This window comes from Lottia gigantea (genome assembly GCF_000327385.1).
Source record: "Lottia gigantea unplaced genomic scaffold LOTGIsca_16, whole genome shotgun sequence".
Classification (NCBI taxonomy): Eukaryota; Metazoa; Mollusca; class Gastropoda; family Lottiidae; genus Lottia; species Lottia gigantea.
Window position 1 is genome coordinate 2,520,279 of NW_008707965.1, and position 18,662 is coordinate 2,538,940.

At 33.0% G+C, this 18,662-nt stretch overlaps 1 protein-coding gene across 1 annotated transcript in view; it reads left to right on the forward strand.

Annotated features, from left to right (window-relative positions):
• LOTGIDRAFT_230996 (hypothetical protein) overlaps positions 1-12,990 on the forward strand; it is a 104,516-nt gene extending 91,526 nt beyond the window's left edge. The window contains exons 6-11 of the mRNA XM_009051008.1: positions 5,861-5,896; positions 8,299-8,390; positions 8,718-8,895; positions 9,411-9,519; positions 9,698-9,855; positions 11,240-12,990. Coding sequence (XP_009049256.1) covers positions 5,861-5,896; positions 8,299-8,390; positions 8,718-8,895; positions 9,411-9,519; positions 9,698-9,855; positions 11,240-11,314 — 648 coding nt within the window. The 3' untranslated portion in view covers positions 11,315-12,990. The remainder of the gene's footprint in view (positions 1-5,860; positions 5,897-8,298; positions 8,391-8,717; positions 8,896-9,410; positions 9,520-9,697; positions 9,856-11,239) is intronic.
• Positions 12,991-18,662: the final 5,672 nt, after the last annotated feature.

Consider the following 18,662-nt stretch of genomic DNA (forward strand, 5'->3'; position numbering starts at 1 on the left):
GCTTGACATTGTGCAGACACAGTTCATAATAGCTTGACATTGTGCAGACACAGTTCAAAATAGCTTGACATTGTGCAGACACAGTTCAAAATAGCTTGACATTGTGGAGACACAGTTCATAACAGCTTGACATTGTGCAGACACAGTTCAAAATAGCTTGACATTGTGAAGGCACAGTTTTTAATAGCTTGACATTGTGAAGACACAGTTCACAATAGCTTGACATTGTGAAGACACAGTTCACAATAGCTTGACATTGTGGAGACACAGTTCATAACAGCTTGACATTGTGAAGATGCAGTTTGTAATAGCTTAAGATTGTGAAGACACAGTTCATGATAGCTTGACATTGTGAAGTCACAGATCATAATAGCTTGACATTGTGAAGACACAGTTTGTAATAGCTTGACATTGTGCAGACACAGTTCATAATAGCTTGACATTGTGCAGACACAGTTCATAATAGCTTGACATTGTGCAGACACAGTTCAAAATAGCTTGACATTGTGCAGACACAGTTCAAAATAGCTTGACATTGTGGAGACACAGTTCATAACAGCTTGACATTGTGCAGACACAGTTCAAAATAGCTTGACATTGTGAAGGCACAGTTTTTAATAGCTTGACATTGTGAAGACACAGTTCACAATAGCTTGACATTGTGAAGACACAGTTCACAATAGCTTGACATTGTGGAGACACAGTTCATAACAGCTTGACATTGTGAAGATGCAGTTTGTAATAGCTTAAGATTGTGAAGACACAGTTCATGATAGCTTGACATTGTGAAGTCACAGATCATAATAGCTTGACATTGTGAAGACACAGTTTGTAATAGCTTGACATTGTGAAGACACAGTTTGTAACAGCTTGACATTGTGAAGACACAGTTTGTGTTAGGGTGTATTGAGACGAGTCTCAATGAAAGCACTGGCTTGTAATAGCTTGACATTGTGAAGATGTTAAGACAATATGAATGAAGTGTAAATTGATATAGTATATTTATATATTATCTATTGTTATTGATATCACCCAGGCATTATATAACACTGAAAAGACCTGAAAAAATATTGAATTGAAATATTTAATGTTTATTTTAACTCTATATTGTTTGTCAAATTTTTATTGTGAATAAAAATTTAAAAAAAAATTGCTTAATTTATAGTAAAGTAGGTATACGTGTTATCAAGCTAATGTGCCTATTTAGGACCATGAGTAGGGCTTGGTATTGATTACCACATTGAGATCGATTATCGATAGCGGACTACCAATCAATGATTGATTAATGATCTAAATATTGAGAATCTTCTTAATACTCATGTCCAATTTTTAATTACATGGGTTATTTTTGTGTCCTACAAGTATATTATTGCTTTGATTGGTTATTATAGTTTATTGTGGGTAAGTGATGTGCTGAAAGGAAACTATGTGCAAGAAATTATCACTTAAGATTATTTACACGGAAAAAAATATAACGTTAACATTTAATAGGTTATGAATTTCAATGATTGATAATCAAAATTATAATCAGTTATTTCGATTATTTTACCCAGCCCTACATGTTAGGACTAAAATGCAATTACTGGCGTTTGATAGCCAAGATATCTTGATCCCTAACTTTGCGTACAATCTGACTGCAATGTTGTAAAGAAGATATTTAACACAAAGATTAACTTATACTTACCAATTACCACTTATATGTATTTTATGTTCCCCAAAACCATTTAATGAAATTGAAAATAGTTTGAATGATAATCTGAATTTTGCTTCAAATATTTTTATTCCAGTGAGACCAATTTTAATTTTAACACCCAAAGTTTGGGACATAATTTCTGTTTTGATGTTGTGGAGATGCTCATGTATAAGAATTGATAATTTTAGTTTATGTAATTTTCTATGTTTAATCTCAAAAGTTTTGACTAAAACTTACCTGAGCTTTAAATGTTATGAACTGGATATAATGTGGCAGGAAACCAAAACACCCCTTATATTCTATATGAGCTCATCCAATCATATACATGCATCATACATTTTGATAGAAAGTATACATGTGTGGAAGAGTTCAATAGAAAATGAGGGGTGTCAAGTACATGACAGGTACGTTATATCCAGTCTTGCATGTGTATTCTTAATCTTATGATTTGAAACCAAATATGAGTCAATATTTTTTGATTATGGAACATGCTTTTATAGTATTGTTTTGATTAATTGGTCTCAGGCCTTTGTTGACTCAGAATATGAGACTGAAACAACTGGATTTTCAACAACTGCTAGTGACAATTTGCATCTTGGAAAATCTGATCAATGGCTGGATTTGTTCTGAATCTGAATGCAATCCCTCCTAATGCCTGCTCAATCCAAGCTTGGACCTGGACTTGTATTTTGGAACTATCATTTAATGGCAATAAGACCAAATCATCTGCCTCTAATCCAGCCTCTGATAGTTATTTTGACAATTGTCGGCTGGTGTAGAGACAGAAAAACTAGGCCCTGTTTTATGGGGATTTTCTGCACCAAGTGACAATTTGTCTAACAATGAGTGCATGATTCTATGTTTATATTTTTACTGCCAAAAAAAAAATCACATGAAATGGTCATAATGGCAGCACAAAAAATTATCCCATATCAAAAAGATATCATTAGCTTTGTGAACTCTCTGAAAGGGACATTGTCTTCACCAAGCCCAATTGGGCATCACATTGATGATGGGATTTGGATATCAAACCAGTTGCAAATGGTTGCTTTAAGAAGAGCAGTTAAGAGTTTCAAACGCAATTCTCATGTAACTGAGTTGTGAGTTGTGTTTGGAACTCATGACCACTATCATTATTCGCAACCATATTCAGCTGGTGATTGATATGGTGCGAGGGCATTATTGGAATAGTTTTGGACATGGAATCATTGACTTTAACTTACTGATCAATTCAAGGATAACAAAACTAATTGTGTTAGCTTTCTGTATTGCTTTAAAAGATATTTGGTCGTAAGTGATAGAGCAGTATAGCCTACATCAGGTTACCAAACCCCAAATCAACATACACGCTTAGACGCTTATAGGGCAAAGATCCCTGGATGATGACATCTGAATCTGAATTTGACAATATCCATTTCTGATAGTACTTCCACTACTACACAATTATTGCTCCCAATTTTGTCATGCTTTGGACAAGATTTTTGGTTAACTGAAATTGTTTTGCTTGTATGGATTTTTATCCATCAAGTAATGTCACAAATCTTCATTGTTTTATGTGAACATGGGTACCAGTATTAATTGTTGTTTTAGATGAAATTCCATCTCAAGGCATCTTGAAAATATAATACACATTGTTATACATTATTATACTGTAATACCACCAAGACTGTTGACTCTTGAAACATAGAAAAATGTAAAAAGAAAAGGGGAATAATTAGGATCCCTGTAGAATAACTTGACATTGCTAAGTGAAAACTTAGGACTTCGCATCTTCACTATGTCAAGCTATAACAAACTGCATCTTATACCTTGACTGCAATAGCCACCTTTCTTGTATCACAGTACGTTTAGAAATGTAGCTATTTGATTGGATTATACACTAACAAATATCCCCCGATTACATTTGCAACCATATTTGTTTTTTTGTGTGCTGTATTTGCTAGCGTATAATCCAATCAAACCGCTGCATTCCATGATATAGGAAAGATGGTTATTGGAGTCAATGTATAAGACAAAGTTCAAAATAGCTTGACATTGTGCAAATGAGGAGAAGAATCCAGAACTTTTTGCAGGTGCACAAAATATTTTGATACATCTTGGTTTTATATCCTAAAAGATACCATTTATATCAAATTGCATTAAACATTATGGCTTGATTTTATTTATTCATTTCATTATTTATTCATATTTTTTGTTTATTTTATCATTTTCAGTTGGAGTCATTCTTCACTCTTCCGCCCAATCAGAGAAAGTTTATTCCGCGGAATCGTAAAGTCCTAGACGAACTATTGACTGTACGTCATGACGACCAAATATGGCTTGTATAGTTTGCCGTGTTTTTAGCCAATCACACTGCCCCTAACCTTTGCTTGCTGCCGTCATTTTGCCGTTAACTCTAATAGTTTTAAATTTTCAGGAATGATAATTAATCTCTCACAGATTTCACCAAACTTAACTTGAATTCTTTAACGACTATTTTGTTTCATTTAATTGTTGTCTGAAAAGAAATTGCCATGTCCTATTCTATTTTTTGTTAGCTGGTTTATTTTTCTCCCAAAGGTGAAAGTGAATACTACAAATAGAAAATTATGAAATTCTCTCAGTTTTTGAGCTGGTTACTTTTTGCCCAAAATAGGAAGCTGTGAAGAGATAGTTGTCAAAATAATTGTTCAAAAGTACTTTTGAAAACACTGGCCAAGGCATCAAAATTTACTTTTCATTGAAGCCAAAACAGTTAGTTGCCTGAACAACAATCCACCTCACTAAGCTACCATTTAGTAAGCCCATTTTGAGTAGTATGTAATACATTCACATCTTTAAACAACAAACCACCTAAAAAAAAACAATGATTCAGGCATGACTCTGTCTTGTAAGATATTTGATCAAATTTAACATTAATGCTATAGATGATAATTTCATACTTTCATTGGTTGTTTTATATTTCCTTGAAAGCTGAGCCTGTATGTGCATTTTGTATTTGCTCTTACTCGTAAACTAGATAACTTTAAATTGTACAAACTTTAAATATATGTTTTGAAGAGCTTGACAATATACCTATACCTTTGTTTTACCTGCTTGTTTGTTTTATTTGTTTGTGTTATTTGTTTGATCAGGGACTAGGGATTTTTTCGCATGTTTTTCATCGATCGATCAATCCATCTGTCATGAATTAAACTGATTAAATGTAGCTCAAAAGATTTGGTTTCATTTCTTTTCTATGAGTCACTTTATGTAATTTAGAATGATTGAAGTAACCCACAGAAATAAATGAAACATATTAGCCAGACTGTCTGAAATGTTAACGTAGAAAATTTTGGTGGTTTGGTTGATCATGATCTGAAGGAAGGTGAACAAATTCCAACTCTCTATCTGTCAAGTCTGCTGTATTTTTATGTTATATGATGTTGATTTCTGTCCTTGTTCAACACATCTAATCAATGACAAGCTACTATGAACTCTTTACTTATACCTTGACTGCAATTGTCACTATTCTTGTATCGTGAATGCACAGAATGCAACAGTTTGATTGGATTGTACCCCAATCAGAGTCCTTGAAAAAAAGCTTGTAAACGTTATGACTTTGTGTTCACAACCTCTGATTGGCTGTATTCACTAACTTACAAGCCAATCAAATCACTTCATTTACAAACTTACATGATACAATTACGGTGACTATTGCAGTCAAGGTATAGGTACAATGGTTGTAATATCTTGACATTGTGAAGATGTCTTTCTCCATGTTGTTTTGTCTCAAATTATAACCAGAATGCTTTGATATTGTGCTTTCAATGTAGCCTCATGCTGGGTTAGGGATACATTACTCATTTCATCCAAATTCCTTGTATGGAGAGGGTGTCTTTATTACTTACCTTCGCCCACCGCCCCACCCCCAGGAATTACCTACCCTTAAATATATAATATATTTGTAAGTATTGATATAAAACTGAACCCTAAGATATAATTTTTTAATTCTTAATTTTTAAAATTTCATCTTATGAATGTATGTCTTGCTTTTTTATTTTTCCCAATTAATCATTTTATTTTGGGATCAATTTTAAATATGTATGATGTGATGCTGTTTTAATTTATTCTAATTTATGCACATGTAATTAACTTGCATGTTAATTTAACAGATATATGTCTGCATATTTCTATTAATATTTGCAGCTGGAACAAGTCTTCAGCAGGCAGTCTGAATCCAAGGTAGACAAGTTAAATGATGTCAATGTATGTTAAATTATATTTTATCTATCAAATTCACTTTATTGTCATCAGATACACTCACTGCTTCAGCTTTCAACTCTAAACTTCACCTGTAGTCTGATAAATCATATAGGGGTGGGGTCACTTGTAGGGAGTGGGGTCACTTGTAGGGAGTGGGGGCAGTTGTAGGGAGTGGGGTCACTTGTAGGCAGTAGGGTCACTTGTAGGGAGTGGGGGCAGTTGTAGGGAGTGGGGTCACTTGTAGGGAGTGGTGTCACATGTAGGGAGTGTGGGCAGTTGTAGGGAGTAGGGGCAGTTGTAGGGAGTGGGGTCACTTGTAGGGAGTGGGGTCACTTGTAGGGAGTGGGGGCAGTTGTAGGGAGTGGGGTCACTTGTAGGGAGTGGGGCAAGTATTTTAAGTAGTGTTTCTCCTCTTGTAGTGTTCTGATATATCACTCAAGAGTAGGTGAAGGGGTAACTAGGGTGTCACTTCTTACACAGTGGTATTCCTACTTCACTATTGGTGTTCTGATATATCACTTAAGGGTAGGGGGCGCTCTCATGTCACACAGTAGTATCCTGTAGTGTTCTGATACATAACATTGGTGTGGAACTACCATGGAATAACCAGCTTGTCATTTGAATGTACACATGAAAAATTCCTTCGTCCCAGTTCCTTAAAAAAATCATTGTACACTGCATGGCAATTCATGACTCGTTCCTGTAGAAAAACTAAAACTCTTTGGAATATTTACCTGAATGGACACTAGACTTATATCACCATACTGATCATCTTCACAATGTCAAGCTTACGAACTTCGTCTAATACCTTGACGGCAATAGTCACTTTTCTTGTGTCAAGTAATACAGCGATTTGGTTGGATTGTACACTAGCAAATACTTCCAATCAGAGCCCTCGACAGACAGACTGTAAACATTATAGCTTATTGTTTACAAATTTTCCATGGAAAAATCTGGCTGTTTTTGCTAATCTTCAATCAACCAAATCGCTGCATTTACATTCTACAGTGAAACAAGAAAGATGATTATTGCGGTCAAGGTATGAGAGGAATTTCGTAATAGCTTGACATTGTGAAGATGTATACTAATAAACACCTCTCTTTCTAAGCCTATATAAAGTGAATTTGGTAGGATTTTGTATTAGACTTTTATTTTCTAGAAAAAGTAGAAATTTAGCAGATTTATTGTTGTTTTAGTATCATTTCAATTTTCACTCTGGCCAGATTCTGGAAAACTTAAATTTTAGTGTTCTGGTCATCTGATTGGTCAATCATTTAGTTGATTTTAAATTTAGTTTCATAAACCAATCAAAGTACTATATTTCTTTAAATGGATAGTGTGATTGGTCAATCATTAAAGTCAATTCCAAATTGAGTACGGTAATGTTATCCAATCAAATTACTGTATTCTGCTTAAATAGAATTTATCTTAAGTTTTCAAGAAACTGGCCCTAAATTAGAATATAGTATCCCATTATTTACCTAAACAGCTGATAGAGCACGATTTCAGATTTACTTTAGAGTCTTATTAAGGGGAGATAATGATATATCTTCAAAAAATTAACTTTTGTCTGAGGAATTACAGCATTGTTTTTTTTTTTTATTTGATAATGCAAGAACTTATATCTGATGTTCATTTTAGACAGTGATATGTATAGCCATAGTGAATCATTTGTATTTTATTCTACATGTACCTTGCATCCTATTTATGGATGACAAAAGTAGAGTTCTATCAGCCTTTAGATTGAATAAGTTCAAGATCTATATACCAGTACCCTTAATTCTGTTAATTTGGGTTCATTCATTAGATTATTGTATTCATTTGGTTTAATTATTCACTTTTAACTGTCACATTTAGTTTGTTGTCTTTTGTACTTTTTAACTTTCTAAATTTTTAAATATTTAAATGTGGAACCATCATAATCTTTCTTGTAATGTCTTCAAATCTTGAATTTTTTTCAAACATTGTTTCTAACTGATTTGAGATGTCATATTCCTTTTCTTGAATTTAATGCCACTGTCCTAGCAAGATTTTCCTCATTGTACACTGCATGGCGTTGTCTGTTTTCATCAGCCCATATGAGCAGAAAAGTAGGATATGAAACTCAATTCATTATACCTACACCGTGACCAGATTCCAGTTGAACTAATATTCAGCAAATTCAGAAACAATTCAACATGAAATATAAATTTAAATCATAGATAAAATTTTTTGAAGGCTTACTACATGTTTAGTTTCAATAAAAAATTTTGTAACCAATGAAACAATAATATTTGCTAATTCCTGGAAATTTTCTCAGAATTCTGATGTTCTCAGATATCTTTGTCAGTCTGTGTACATCGTATTGATATTAATTGTGGTCTGATAATATTTTTTTATAGGAAGTCATCAATGAAGTACAAGACACAACTCTACTTATTCATTTCTTTGGCCAGAATGGAAAAGATGTCTTGAAATATGATGATTTTTGCAGGTACAAGAATTGGATTTCCTCCCCTTTAATTTTAAAGTTGCCTTCTGCATTTCAGCTCTTTGGCTTTCTCTACTCTATAATATTGCATTAGTTAATGTAAGGCTGAAATGAAATTAAATGAATATTTCTCTTGTTATAAAAATTGGATTTGTCTCCCTTGAATTGTAGAGTTTGTTGCTACTTAACATCTTAGGTGTATTCTTACAAATTTCAAACAAATTTCTAAATGAATGAAATTGATCAAAAGTTGAGGTTTTTTAACATTTTTCTCATGTTGAAAATAATTTTTTGTATCAGGTTCACATTTTTTTCCTATATTTCGTCTAGATTTATGGAGAACCTCCAGAGTGAAGTAATTGAGTTGGAATTTTTAGAGTTTTCTAAAGGAATGAGTACTATATCAGAAGTTGATTTTGCTAGAATATTACTACGCTATACGAAATATGATTCCACCGAAATAGATCAATGTTTAGAAAGAGTTACAGAGAGAATTCCTGAGGAGAAGGTTGGTCCAAATTGATCTTATTTATAATGTGTTTAATAAAATAGAAGACACACAAACCATTTCATACAGTTTTTTTACTGGTCCATTTTTAGATGGATGTGGATACTCTTTAACACAACATATGGGTAAACATTCAACAAAATAATTTACTATAGAAAAAACTAATTAGTCCTAAAGTTCGACTTGTTTCAAGAGCTCAAAGGCCCCCTTCCTGAGGGACAGACACACATGAAATGTGACATTTGACGCAGATAGATAACAGCCCTTGATACACTGAATATTTATCAGATAACTGGGCATATCTTTCTAGGCAACCACTTGTTTATGAATCATTAGGATGAAGGAACAATTTATATTTCTTAAATATGTTATTATTACTAACCTGTATATAGTAACCCATAGTGCAACATGTTTCATATATACGTTTCCATAGTTTCCAGGCATAGTAACAATACAATAAACAATAATAGGACATCAAGATATTGTAATAAACCACATATATTTGACTCTTTCAGGGAATAACATTTAAAGATTTTAAACAGTTTTGTCAGTTTTTGAATAATTTGGATGATTTTTCAATTGCTATGAAGTTATATACCTACGCTGATCATCCTGTCTCTCAAGGTATGGAACAGGATTCTTGATAGGGGTAGATGCCAGTCATGTCTGGCCAATGCCTCAAAATTTTCAAATTACATGAATTCTATAGACAAGGAAGGGATGTTGATTAGGTGTCTAATGCTTCTTGGAATGCACTTTTTGTTGGCCTAAAGCCTAAAATATGTTATATTTTATTTTGCAGAAGATTTCCACAGAGCAGTAAAAATCTGTACAGGTTTTATGTTAGGGGAACATATAGTAAACACCATGTTTCAGATTTTCGATGTTGATGGGGACGGCCATCTTAGCCACCAGGAATTTATCTCTATCATGAAAGATAGGCTCCATCGTGGCTCTAGGGTAGGAATTTTTATGATTTATATTTTGGCTTCTCAATGTCCAGTGGCTTTTCAACCCTTTTCTTCCCATTGGTTATGATTGTTTTGAAAAAATCATAGTCATTGTATTGGATAATAAATCCAGGCCCTGTATGCTACTCGCTGTTCAAGTCATAGATCCCTTTGACAGTTGGATTAGACACATTGCTGTTGCTGTACAATATGATAGGACATGCTGCCCTTTCATTTCATTAGTCCAACATGGTGCTAAACAGTAGGGTGTAAAACTTTTTATCATCAGTCCAATAAGATAGTGAACAGTAGGACATAAAATTCCATTTCATTTCATTAGTCCAATACGATAAAGAACAGTGGGACATAAAACTCCATTTCATTTCATTAGTCCAATAAGATACAGAACAGTAGGATATAAAACTACATTTCATTTCATTAGTCCATAAGATACAGAACAGTGGGACATAAAACTCCATTTCATTTCATTAGTCCAATAAGATACAGAACAGTAGGACATAAAACTACATTTCATTTCATTAGTCCAATAAGATACAGAACAGTAGGACATAAAATTCCATTTCATTTCATTAGTCCAATAAGATACAGAACAGTGGGACATAAAACTCCATTTCATTTCATTAGTCCAATAAGATACAGAACAGTAGGACATAAAATTCCATTTCATTTCATTAGTCCAATAAGATACAGAACAGTAGGACATAAAATTCCATTTCATTTCATTAGTCCAATAAGATACAGAACAGTAGGACATTAAATTCCATTTCATTTCATTAGTCCAATAAGATACAGAACAGGAGGATATAAAACTTCATTTCATTTCATTAGTCCAATAAGATACAGAACAGGAGGACATAAAATTCCATTTCATTTCATTAGTCCAATAAGATACAGAACAGTAGAATATAAAACTCTATTTCATTTCATTAGTCCAATAAGATACAGAACAGTAGGACATAAAATTCCATTTCATTTCATTAGTCCAATAAGATAGTGAACAGTAGGACATAAAATTTAATTTCATTTCATTAGTCCAATAAGATAGAGAACAGTGGGACATAAAAACTCTATTTCATTTCATTAGTCCAATAAGGTAGAGATCAGTAGAATATTAAACTCCATTTCATTTCATTAGTCCAATAAGATACAGAACAGTAGAATATAAAACTCCATTTCATTTCATTAGTCCAATAAGATAGAAAACAGTAGGTCATAAAATTCCATTTCATTTCATTAGTCCAATAATGCAGGTACAGTACTTAAAACCCCATTATCATTAGTCCAATAAGATAGAGAACAGAAAGACATTCATTCCATTTTTAAATAGTTTAGTATGTAAACACCATGTTAGATTTTATTGTTATATTTTTCAGTCTCATCTGATGCATACACAAGGAAACTGGAATACATATAGAACATGTGTTAAAAATGAGATGAAGAGTTTTTAAAATGGTGAAGAATCAAAACTTGTTTGTTTCTGTTCTAATTATCTGTTAATCTTATTTGTTTGAAAGTTTGTTTGGATGGTGGTTTAAGTTGTGGCTGCAACTCAATGACTTGTAAATGTGATCCATGTCTCTTTGATCAAAATACTATGATGGAACAAGAGCACCTTCACAATGTCAAGCTATTAGGAACTGTGTCTTATACCTTGACTGCAATAACCACCTTCTTGTATCAGAAAAGTTAATAAATGTAGTGATTGGATTGGTTGTACATTACCAAATATAGCCAATCATAGCCCTTGATTGTTAACTGTCTTTCAGTCATGGGCTGTATTCGCTAGCGAACAATCCAATCAAATCATTCCATCAACAAGAAAGGTGGCTATTGCAGTCAAGGTATAAGATACAGTTTGTAATAGATTGACATTGTAAAGATGGAACAAGAGAAACTCCTTTGTATTTTCAATTTCTCTACTTTCGATTTTCTAAAATACAAAGGCTATGGTATCTTCACTTAGAGAATACTGTTGGATTGGATTCTGAACTGATTATAGAACTACAGTAAGAATCACATCTTATGATCAACCAAGGTGCGTATAGACCATATCCATTGAGGTATAAAGTGCTGGATTAGTAATACAGTTGAAAATAGAAGAGGTGAATATATCATTCAGGTACTGGTCAAGACATTTTGCAGACATGATAATATGTTTCTACTATTATCTACTGTATTGGTAATCCTGTACCATACTGAACACTGAACCAGACACCACCTTTACTATGATATTACAATCATCTGAAATTAAGTGTATGTGGAATTAGAACTGCTTACTGAAAGTCAGAATCCACAGACAGACAACAGTTGAGCTGTAAATTCAACTGTTGATTTTAACTATGCATAATATTTTCCCAAACTGTTCTAATTAAAATGAAGTTTGGAATGTTTTGATAAGTAGAGTTAGTAAAAGAATATATTTTTGAATTTAATGATTATAATTATTCCTGATAATATCTTTATGTGTATGCATGTACATAAGGTTTAAATAGGTCAAGTCAAATACTACACAGAAAGCACTGGCATTTGTGGATAGTTTGAAAGGAAAGTTTTGTTAATAATTTCGTCTATTAAAGTTTTGTAAAAGAAGAAAATTATTTTGGAATTTGATAACATGAAGCTTAAATGCATGTGCATATTAATTAGGTCAGCTATTTTGAGCCAAAATTAGAAACAATTTATATGGTAACCAACTTACCAAAGTATACAGTAAAAAGTCTGTAATAAGTTCTCTAAGTAGCATATCATTTGATATATGGAGGTTACTTAAAGGTGCCTCCACAAATTCCAATTAAACGCAAAGTGCTCTGGGGTTGTAAAGGTTGACGATCTCGGGATTTTTTGCATGAAAACATAATTATTTCTTTTGCACCCTGCTGTAGGATTACATCGCTTTTGAACAAATCTAGTAAGAGTCTTGAAATCTTCATTAAACAGGTCTGATCATTGAAAATTGCCAAGCCCTGCTCCCCATTTCTGCTACAGCTGCATCCCCTGTACTGACCTACCCCCCTGTTTACATCCTGCCCTATTCTACGTGTTATTGAATTGTGATGAAATCTTTTTCTATTTTTTTCTATTATTTATTACATTATTAATGTTACTATTAAAGTTTTATCATTATCTTAATTGTTATTACTTGGTAGACCTAGTAGTATATTATTGGGTTTGTGGCTTGAGGGCAGGGGGTACTAATATTATTATTATGGTACTGATATCTATATGTACAGTATACAGTAATGTACACGTATTAGGTTATCTGATGCAAATCTGGGTGTTTTGTGTCCTGCTTTTTCTGCCTCTTGTTTTTATTACAAGTTTGGTGCTTCTCTCAGGAGAGGTAGGGACCACAGATTGTTTAAGAGCTAGAAAAATCTAACGGACTGACTAAATGGGACCGATTAGTAACTGTACATTAGCAATTGTGCCCTACGGATATGCACGTGCTTGACCTACTTAATATAGCCTCCGTTAATTAGCTAATTGACTAATTATAAGGCGTGTTTAAACGAATAGTATCTCACAACTTTAACCCTATGTGCACTGCTTCAAGACATCTCATTGCTACTATATAATTACAAACTGACCAGTTGTGTGGAACGAGGGTTAATATTGGAGAAGTAAGGGTTAAATTGGGTGGTATGACCGGGCGAGGGTGAAGGCGGGGCAGTATGCAGGTGTTTAATAAACAAACTGTGTTATATACAAAATTCTTAGTTAATTATAGATTTGGACGATGACCATAACTGTCGTTTAAACCTGGATTCGGTTTGTGCAGGATACTTAGGTTTATAGATAGCCAATTGGATGTGATTGTCGTCTGCTTGGCGATAAGGTATCATAATTTGTACATCCATTCCCTCTCAATAAAAGACATACGGGTTTTTTCAAGAGTCAGCTTAATGTAAGATCTCTTGAATTTTTTGAGAAAGGTTTGACACCTTTCAGTTACCATTTGGTATTTGTAGGCAATTCAAGACGTTGGTGCAGTCGATTTCCTTTATTCTATTTCAGACCCTATGATCGTATAATCGTTTAATTTTAATACAAATCTGTTACAAAATATATGTTTACTTCTTATAACATATCTGTCCCACAGCTCCCGGCATATTTATTCAAGTTATATGATACATAATAAAACATGTAATAGGTAAATAATGGTCAGGCCGGTCCGTTCCCGACACAAAGCTTGGTGTGTCATGTGAAGGTGACCTGAATACGACTGGCGATTCACAGCATGTGGTGTCAAGCCGTTGCATACCAAATGCATAATTCACCAAGGAATAAAAAATCTACACAATATTTTCGATGTAGGCTACAAATTGTTTAAAAATACACAAGTACATTGTATACTAGATGAACAGATTACGTTGCTTATATCAAGTACAAGGCCACCAGATGTACAGGATATCATAATTTAAATAATATATACACAAAATACAATAATTAAATAGATAATTTATTAATAAATAAAGAATTAATTAGATATACAGCACCACCCTTCTCAACGACACAACCCACACACACAGGAATTCCCATCAAGCATTAAACAACAGCGAAACAGAACAACAAGCACACATACACTGTGTAGCAAAAGCCGTCCGCAACTCGCCAAAACCAGCTACAAACAAGCAACAAAAGATTGTCAGTTATACTCTGCGCCCGGGTCACGATCAGTAAAACATTTTATTTACACTGAAAGATATAGCAAAGCCAACTCTACCAACAGTCCGGATCCTTTTTAAAGTGATAACACCACATATAAGTTATAACGGAACAAAATTGATAATCTGTCTGTATTTGGCCTGATGGAATCAAATATCACACGGTTCTGTATCTTACTGAGCTGCGGAAATGAATTGTCCTATTGTCCATTAGGTTGATGTAATAAAATATCACACGGTTCTTATTGGGCTTGTGAAATGAAATTTCCTACTGTCTTTGATATCGGGAATTTAATTTGTTATTTTCTGTCCCTTTTTAAAAAATCATTACCCAAATTATTATTAGAAATACCCGATCCGACAGTTAATATTGGAACCTGGCCAATAATAATAGTGGAATTCGGGTAGTAGACTAAGGTTCAGTTGGGTGTGAGAAACCCAGGCTGGTTAAAATAGTTTTGTTAGAATATTATATAAGCTATATAAAGACAGTGACATAAGTCTGATTAGTAGAATTAAAACGAGTCTTTTAACACCGGGTTTATAAAAATATAGTTATCCAATCTAACCTAGTTTGTATCCAGAAATAACAAAAATTCCGTAATATTTCTTGATCTTTCTCAGATTTGATTATATAGGAACGTTTTGAAAGACGTTCAATGTCTACAGAATCATACAACGCAGATATCCAAGAATTGCTGCTGGCTCGTCTTTGAATTTCTTCGCATGGTCCCACTAGTAGACTGGAATATCTACATCACGTGACATTTTGACTGACAGCTTCGTTTCTAAGTAAGTTATATCATATTAAGTAAAATTTTATTAATCAAGTACTAAAATTTTACTTTGATATAACTATAACTTGTACTGTATACACTTTGTAAATCTTCATATGCGGAGGAATAAAAGCTTATAATAAAATCACTAATCCTTTTGAAAAGTGACACATACACCCACCAAAAAGACATCCCAATTCTTAGCACACAGAAAATGTAATAAGACAAGCTCTTTCTAGCTGAACTAGTTTGAAATCGAAAAAGAGTAGGCTTATGCCACTGTCCTTGTCCTTCATCATTAGCCTATTAGGAGCAGAAAAGTAGGATTTAAAACTCCATTCAACTGAAATACGGTCTAAAGATACCTCGCATCCCCTTCCCCCAAATAAATTGTCATCCCTGATGCTATAAGACGAATCAATATCTATTGAATGGCTATCTAAAGGTCCTTACTGCCTCTATCTGACCACTGGTCAGCGAACAGTTATTGATTTTACGGTCTGTAAACTGACAGTATTGATAAACACACATTTCTACACTATCATTATATCATAGCACATCAACCAATCAAATCACTGTATTCACTCTCTTAACCAATCAAATCAACTCATTCTTCCTACCTTTCCGACATGGCTATAATAAGAAATATGTACACGGCTCGGGAAATGTCATTACAAACTTGTTCGGACAATTATTTGGAAATCCAAGACGTTCGGAGAGAAAACGTGAAAATGGCCAACTCGTTAAGTATCGTCAGAAGACACCAAGCTGTCTGTGATACCAATGCAAAAATTCAACAAATTGCAGGAACTCTAAGAAAGATCGGTGATGAAATGAACTCGATAAGGCGAGTCTCCACTCGAGATGTTTTTCTTTCTGCATTGACTCAAGTTTTAAGATATTTTGGATTAAGGAAGTTTATTTGGATTTGGTTTGTACGAATTCCCGGCGTCAATTAACAGGTAAATAAATCTTTATATAGTTTTTTTATGTATTTATGTCATATACTCCATAGCTGAATAGTTCATATAAAAACATTTTTATTAAATCATATTCAGAAATCGTCACCATGGGTTGCTTTAGGGATTGTAAAGAGTTTTCTAAACTTTTTATGTGTATCGGGGAGACTGATAGCATCAATTTGCACCGTTTGAAATTTCAGTCAGGCGTCTATAGCTCTTGCAATTCCACTAACACTAAAACTATGCACTTTATAACATCACTATCGCAAAGTCCTTATCAATAGCAGACTAGCAGATAGGGACGTCATAAAACGCTTGGTTTTAGAGGAATTGCAGGAACCAAAAACTTCTGATTGAAAATTGGAATGGTGTAAATTTATGTTATCAGTGTCCCCGATACACATAAAAAAGTTTAGAAAACCTCTTTGCAATCCCTGAAAATCGCATAGCGTGTAACATTAAGATATCAAACCATATTCTTTAAAAAAAAATATTTTCATTCCAGGTGGAGAAAACTTCAAACTTACCATCAAAAAGCGACACAAACAGACATGGTAAAATAAGTGCTATATATATATATAATGGATTCTATTAATATGTGAATTATAGAAAACTTTACAGTTACGGAAACGAAAACGTACCGAACTAAATAAAAGTGCTAGATTGTGAAATAATACAAAGCGTGAAACAATTTATTTCAATCACCTTATTTCATCCCGGTGAGATAACTTTTTTTGAAGATTGATCTTGATATTTTTATAAAGAAGGGGGAAGGGGAAGACAGGTTATTCTATCCGGTGTGGAATACGGTATGGGATTGTTGATACAATAGCAACTAGAAGGGAGTCAATTAATCGTGTTCGCATCGGGACGTGAACCTCGTAAAGATACTCTTTCTATATTCTTCTGTTTCGATAATACTGCACCGTTCACCGTACACCGTACACCGTACACCGTTCACCGTACACCGTATATACCTCTTCTATTCCAAACTTTTACAGTAAATCTCAACCTCATCAAAATACAGATCTTGATATTTTGCAAAATTTGCCAAAATCAAACGCTATGGGTGACAAAACTTAACAAACAGAAAGTGGCAACTTATAGAAAAAAACGAAACAAAACAACTATCTATATTGAAGGTTCTTTTGATTTTTTTTAAGAAAATGAAATCGTAAAATGGACATCTATTAATAGTAGTTTTTGTGTGTTTGAGTATATAATTCCTTGATTTGATGTGATTATAAACAGTCGAAACAGTCGAGACATAATAAGATGCTTTTTGAATTGATTGATTTTAAAGTCTGAAGAAAATTCATTAAAAATATTCATGAAAATTGAGTTAACTTTTGTAAATGTCGAAATTTTTGTCGTCAAATTCTTTTTTTTAATCCCTTATCAATATCTGGAGTCCAAGAGTATTAATATCGACGTTTCAAGTATTTATTTTTATTGAAATAAATTTTTTTATTTTTTATTATTTATTATGATTTATATTTTATTTATTATGACTTTTTGATTTATTTGATATAAGTATTCATTTATCTGTGATTTTGTTGTGATAATTTATTTTCTGTAAATAAAGATATTTTATTTGTCCTAAAATTCAATTGACGAATCATGCCTCTTTCCTCTTTCATATGCGTATGATTGGAATAAGTTTCGAACGCATTTCTCATGTAACCGCCTTGTGTGTTGCGTTCGGAACTCTTGACCACTTTCATTATTCACAACCATACACCACTGGTAATCACTAAATAAATACCATGTAAAATGAATACATTACATGTCAGTAAATTTAATAACTTCGATTTTCAACATTTCTTTTCATATAAAATCTAATAGTTATATTTCCAATTTTAATTAACACAAAGTTTATTACTTTATATCATGTTTATGGCTTAAATTCTTCAAATTTACAACTTTGGCATGACACTGCACGTGACTGTATTCAAAACCCTTATACCAATAAGTATAATATTAGAAATATTGGAGAAAAATTCATATATTGAAGAAATATTATAGATCTTAACCTCCAGAAATTACAATTTAAACCTGGACAGGCACGAGGCTACTGGTAAATCATTCAAAAAATCAACAAAGATAAATACCATTGTATATGTACACAACATAGAGATTAAAAACATCTTAACAATAACAGTCGTGTCGAGGATCAAATTAACATATCAGTTTCAGTTCACGGACCACAGATTAAAATATATTAATATAGATGATACTAGTATATCATATTTCTTAATACCATTTTTCTTTATCTCTTCTTAATGTTTTATATGGTTCGACAGAAATTAAATTTATGGAGTTTTACGTTCTACTGTTCTGTACATTTTAATGAAATGAAACTTTACCCTTTGTACCTTCAAATGCAATAGAACT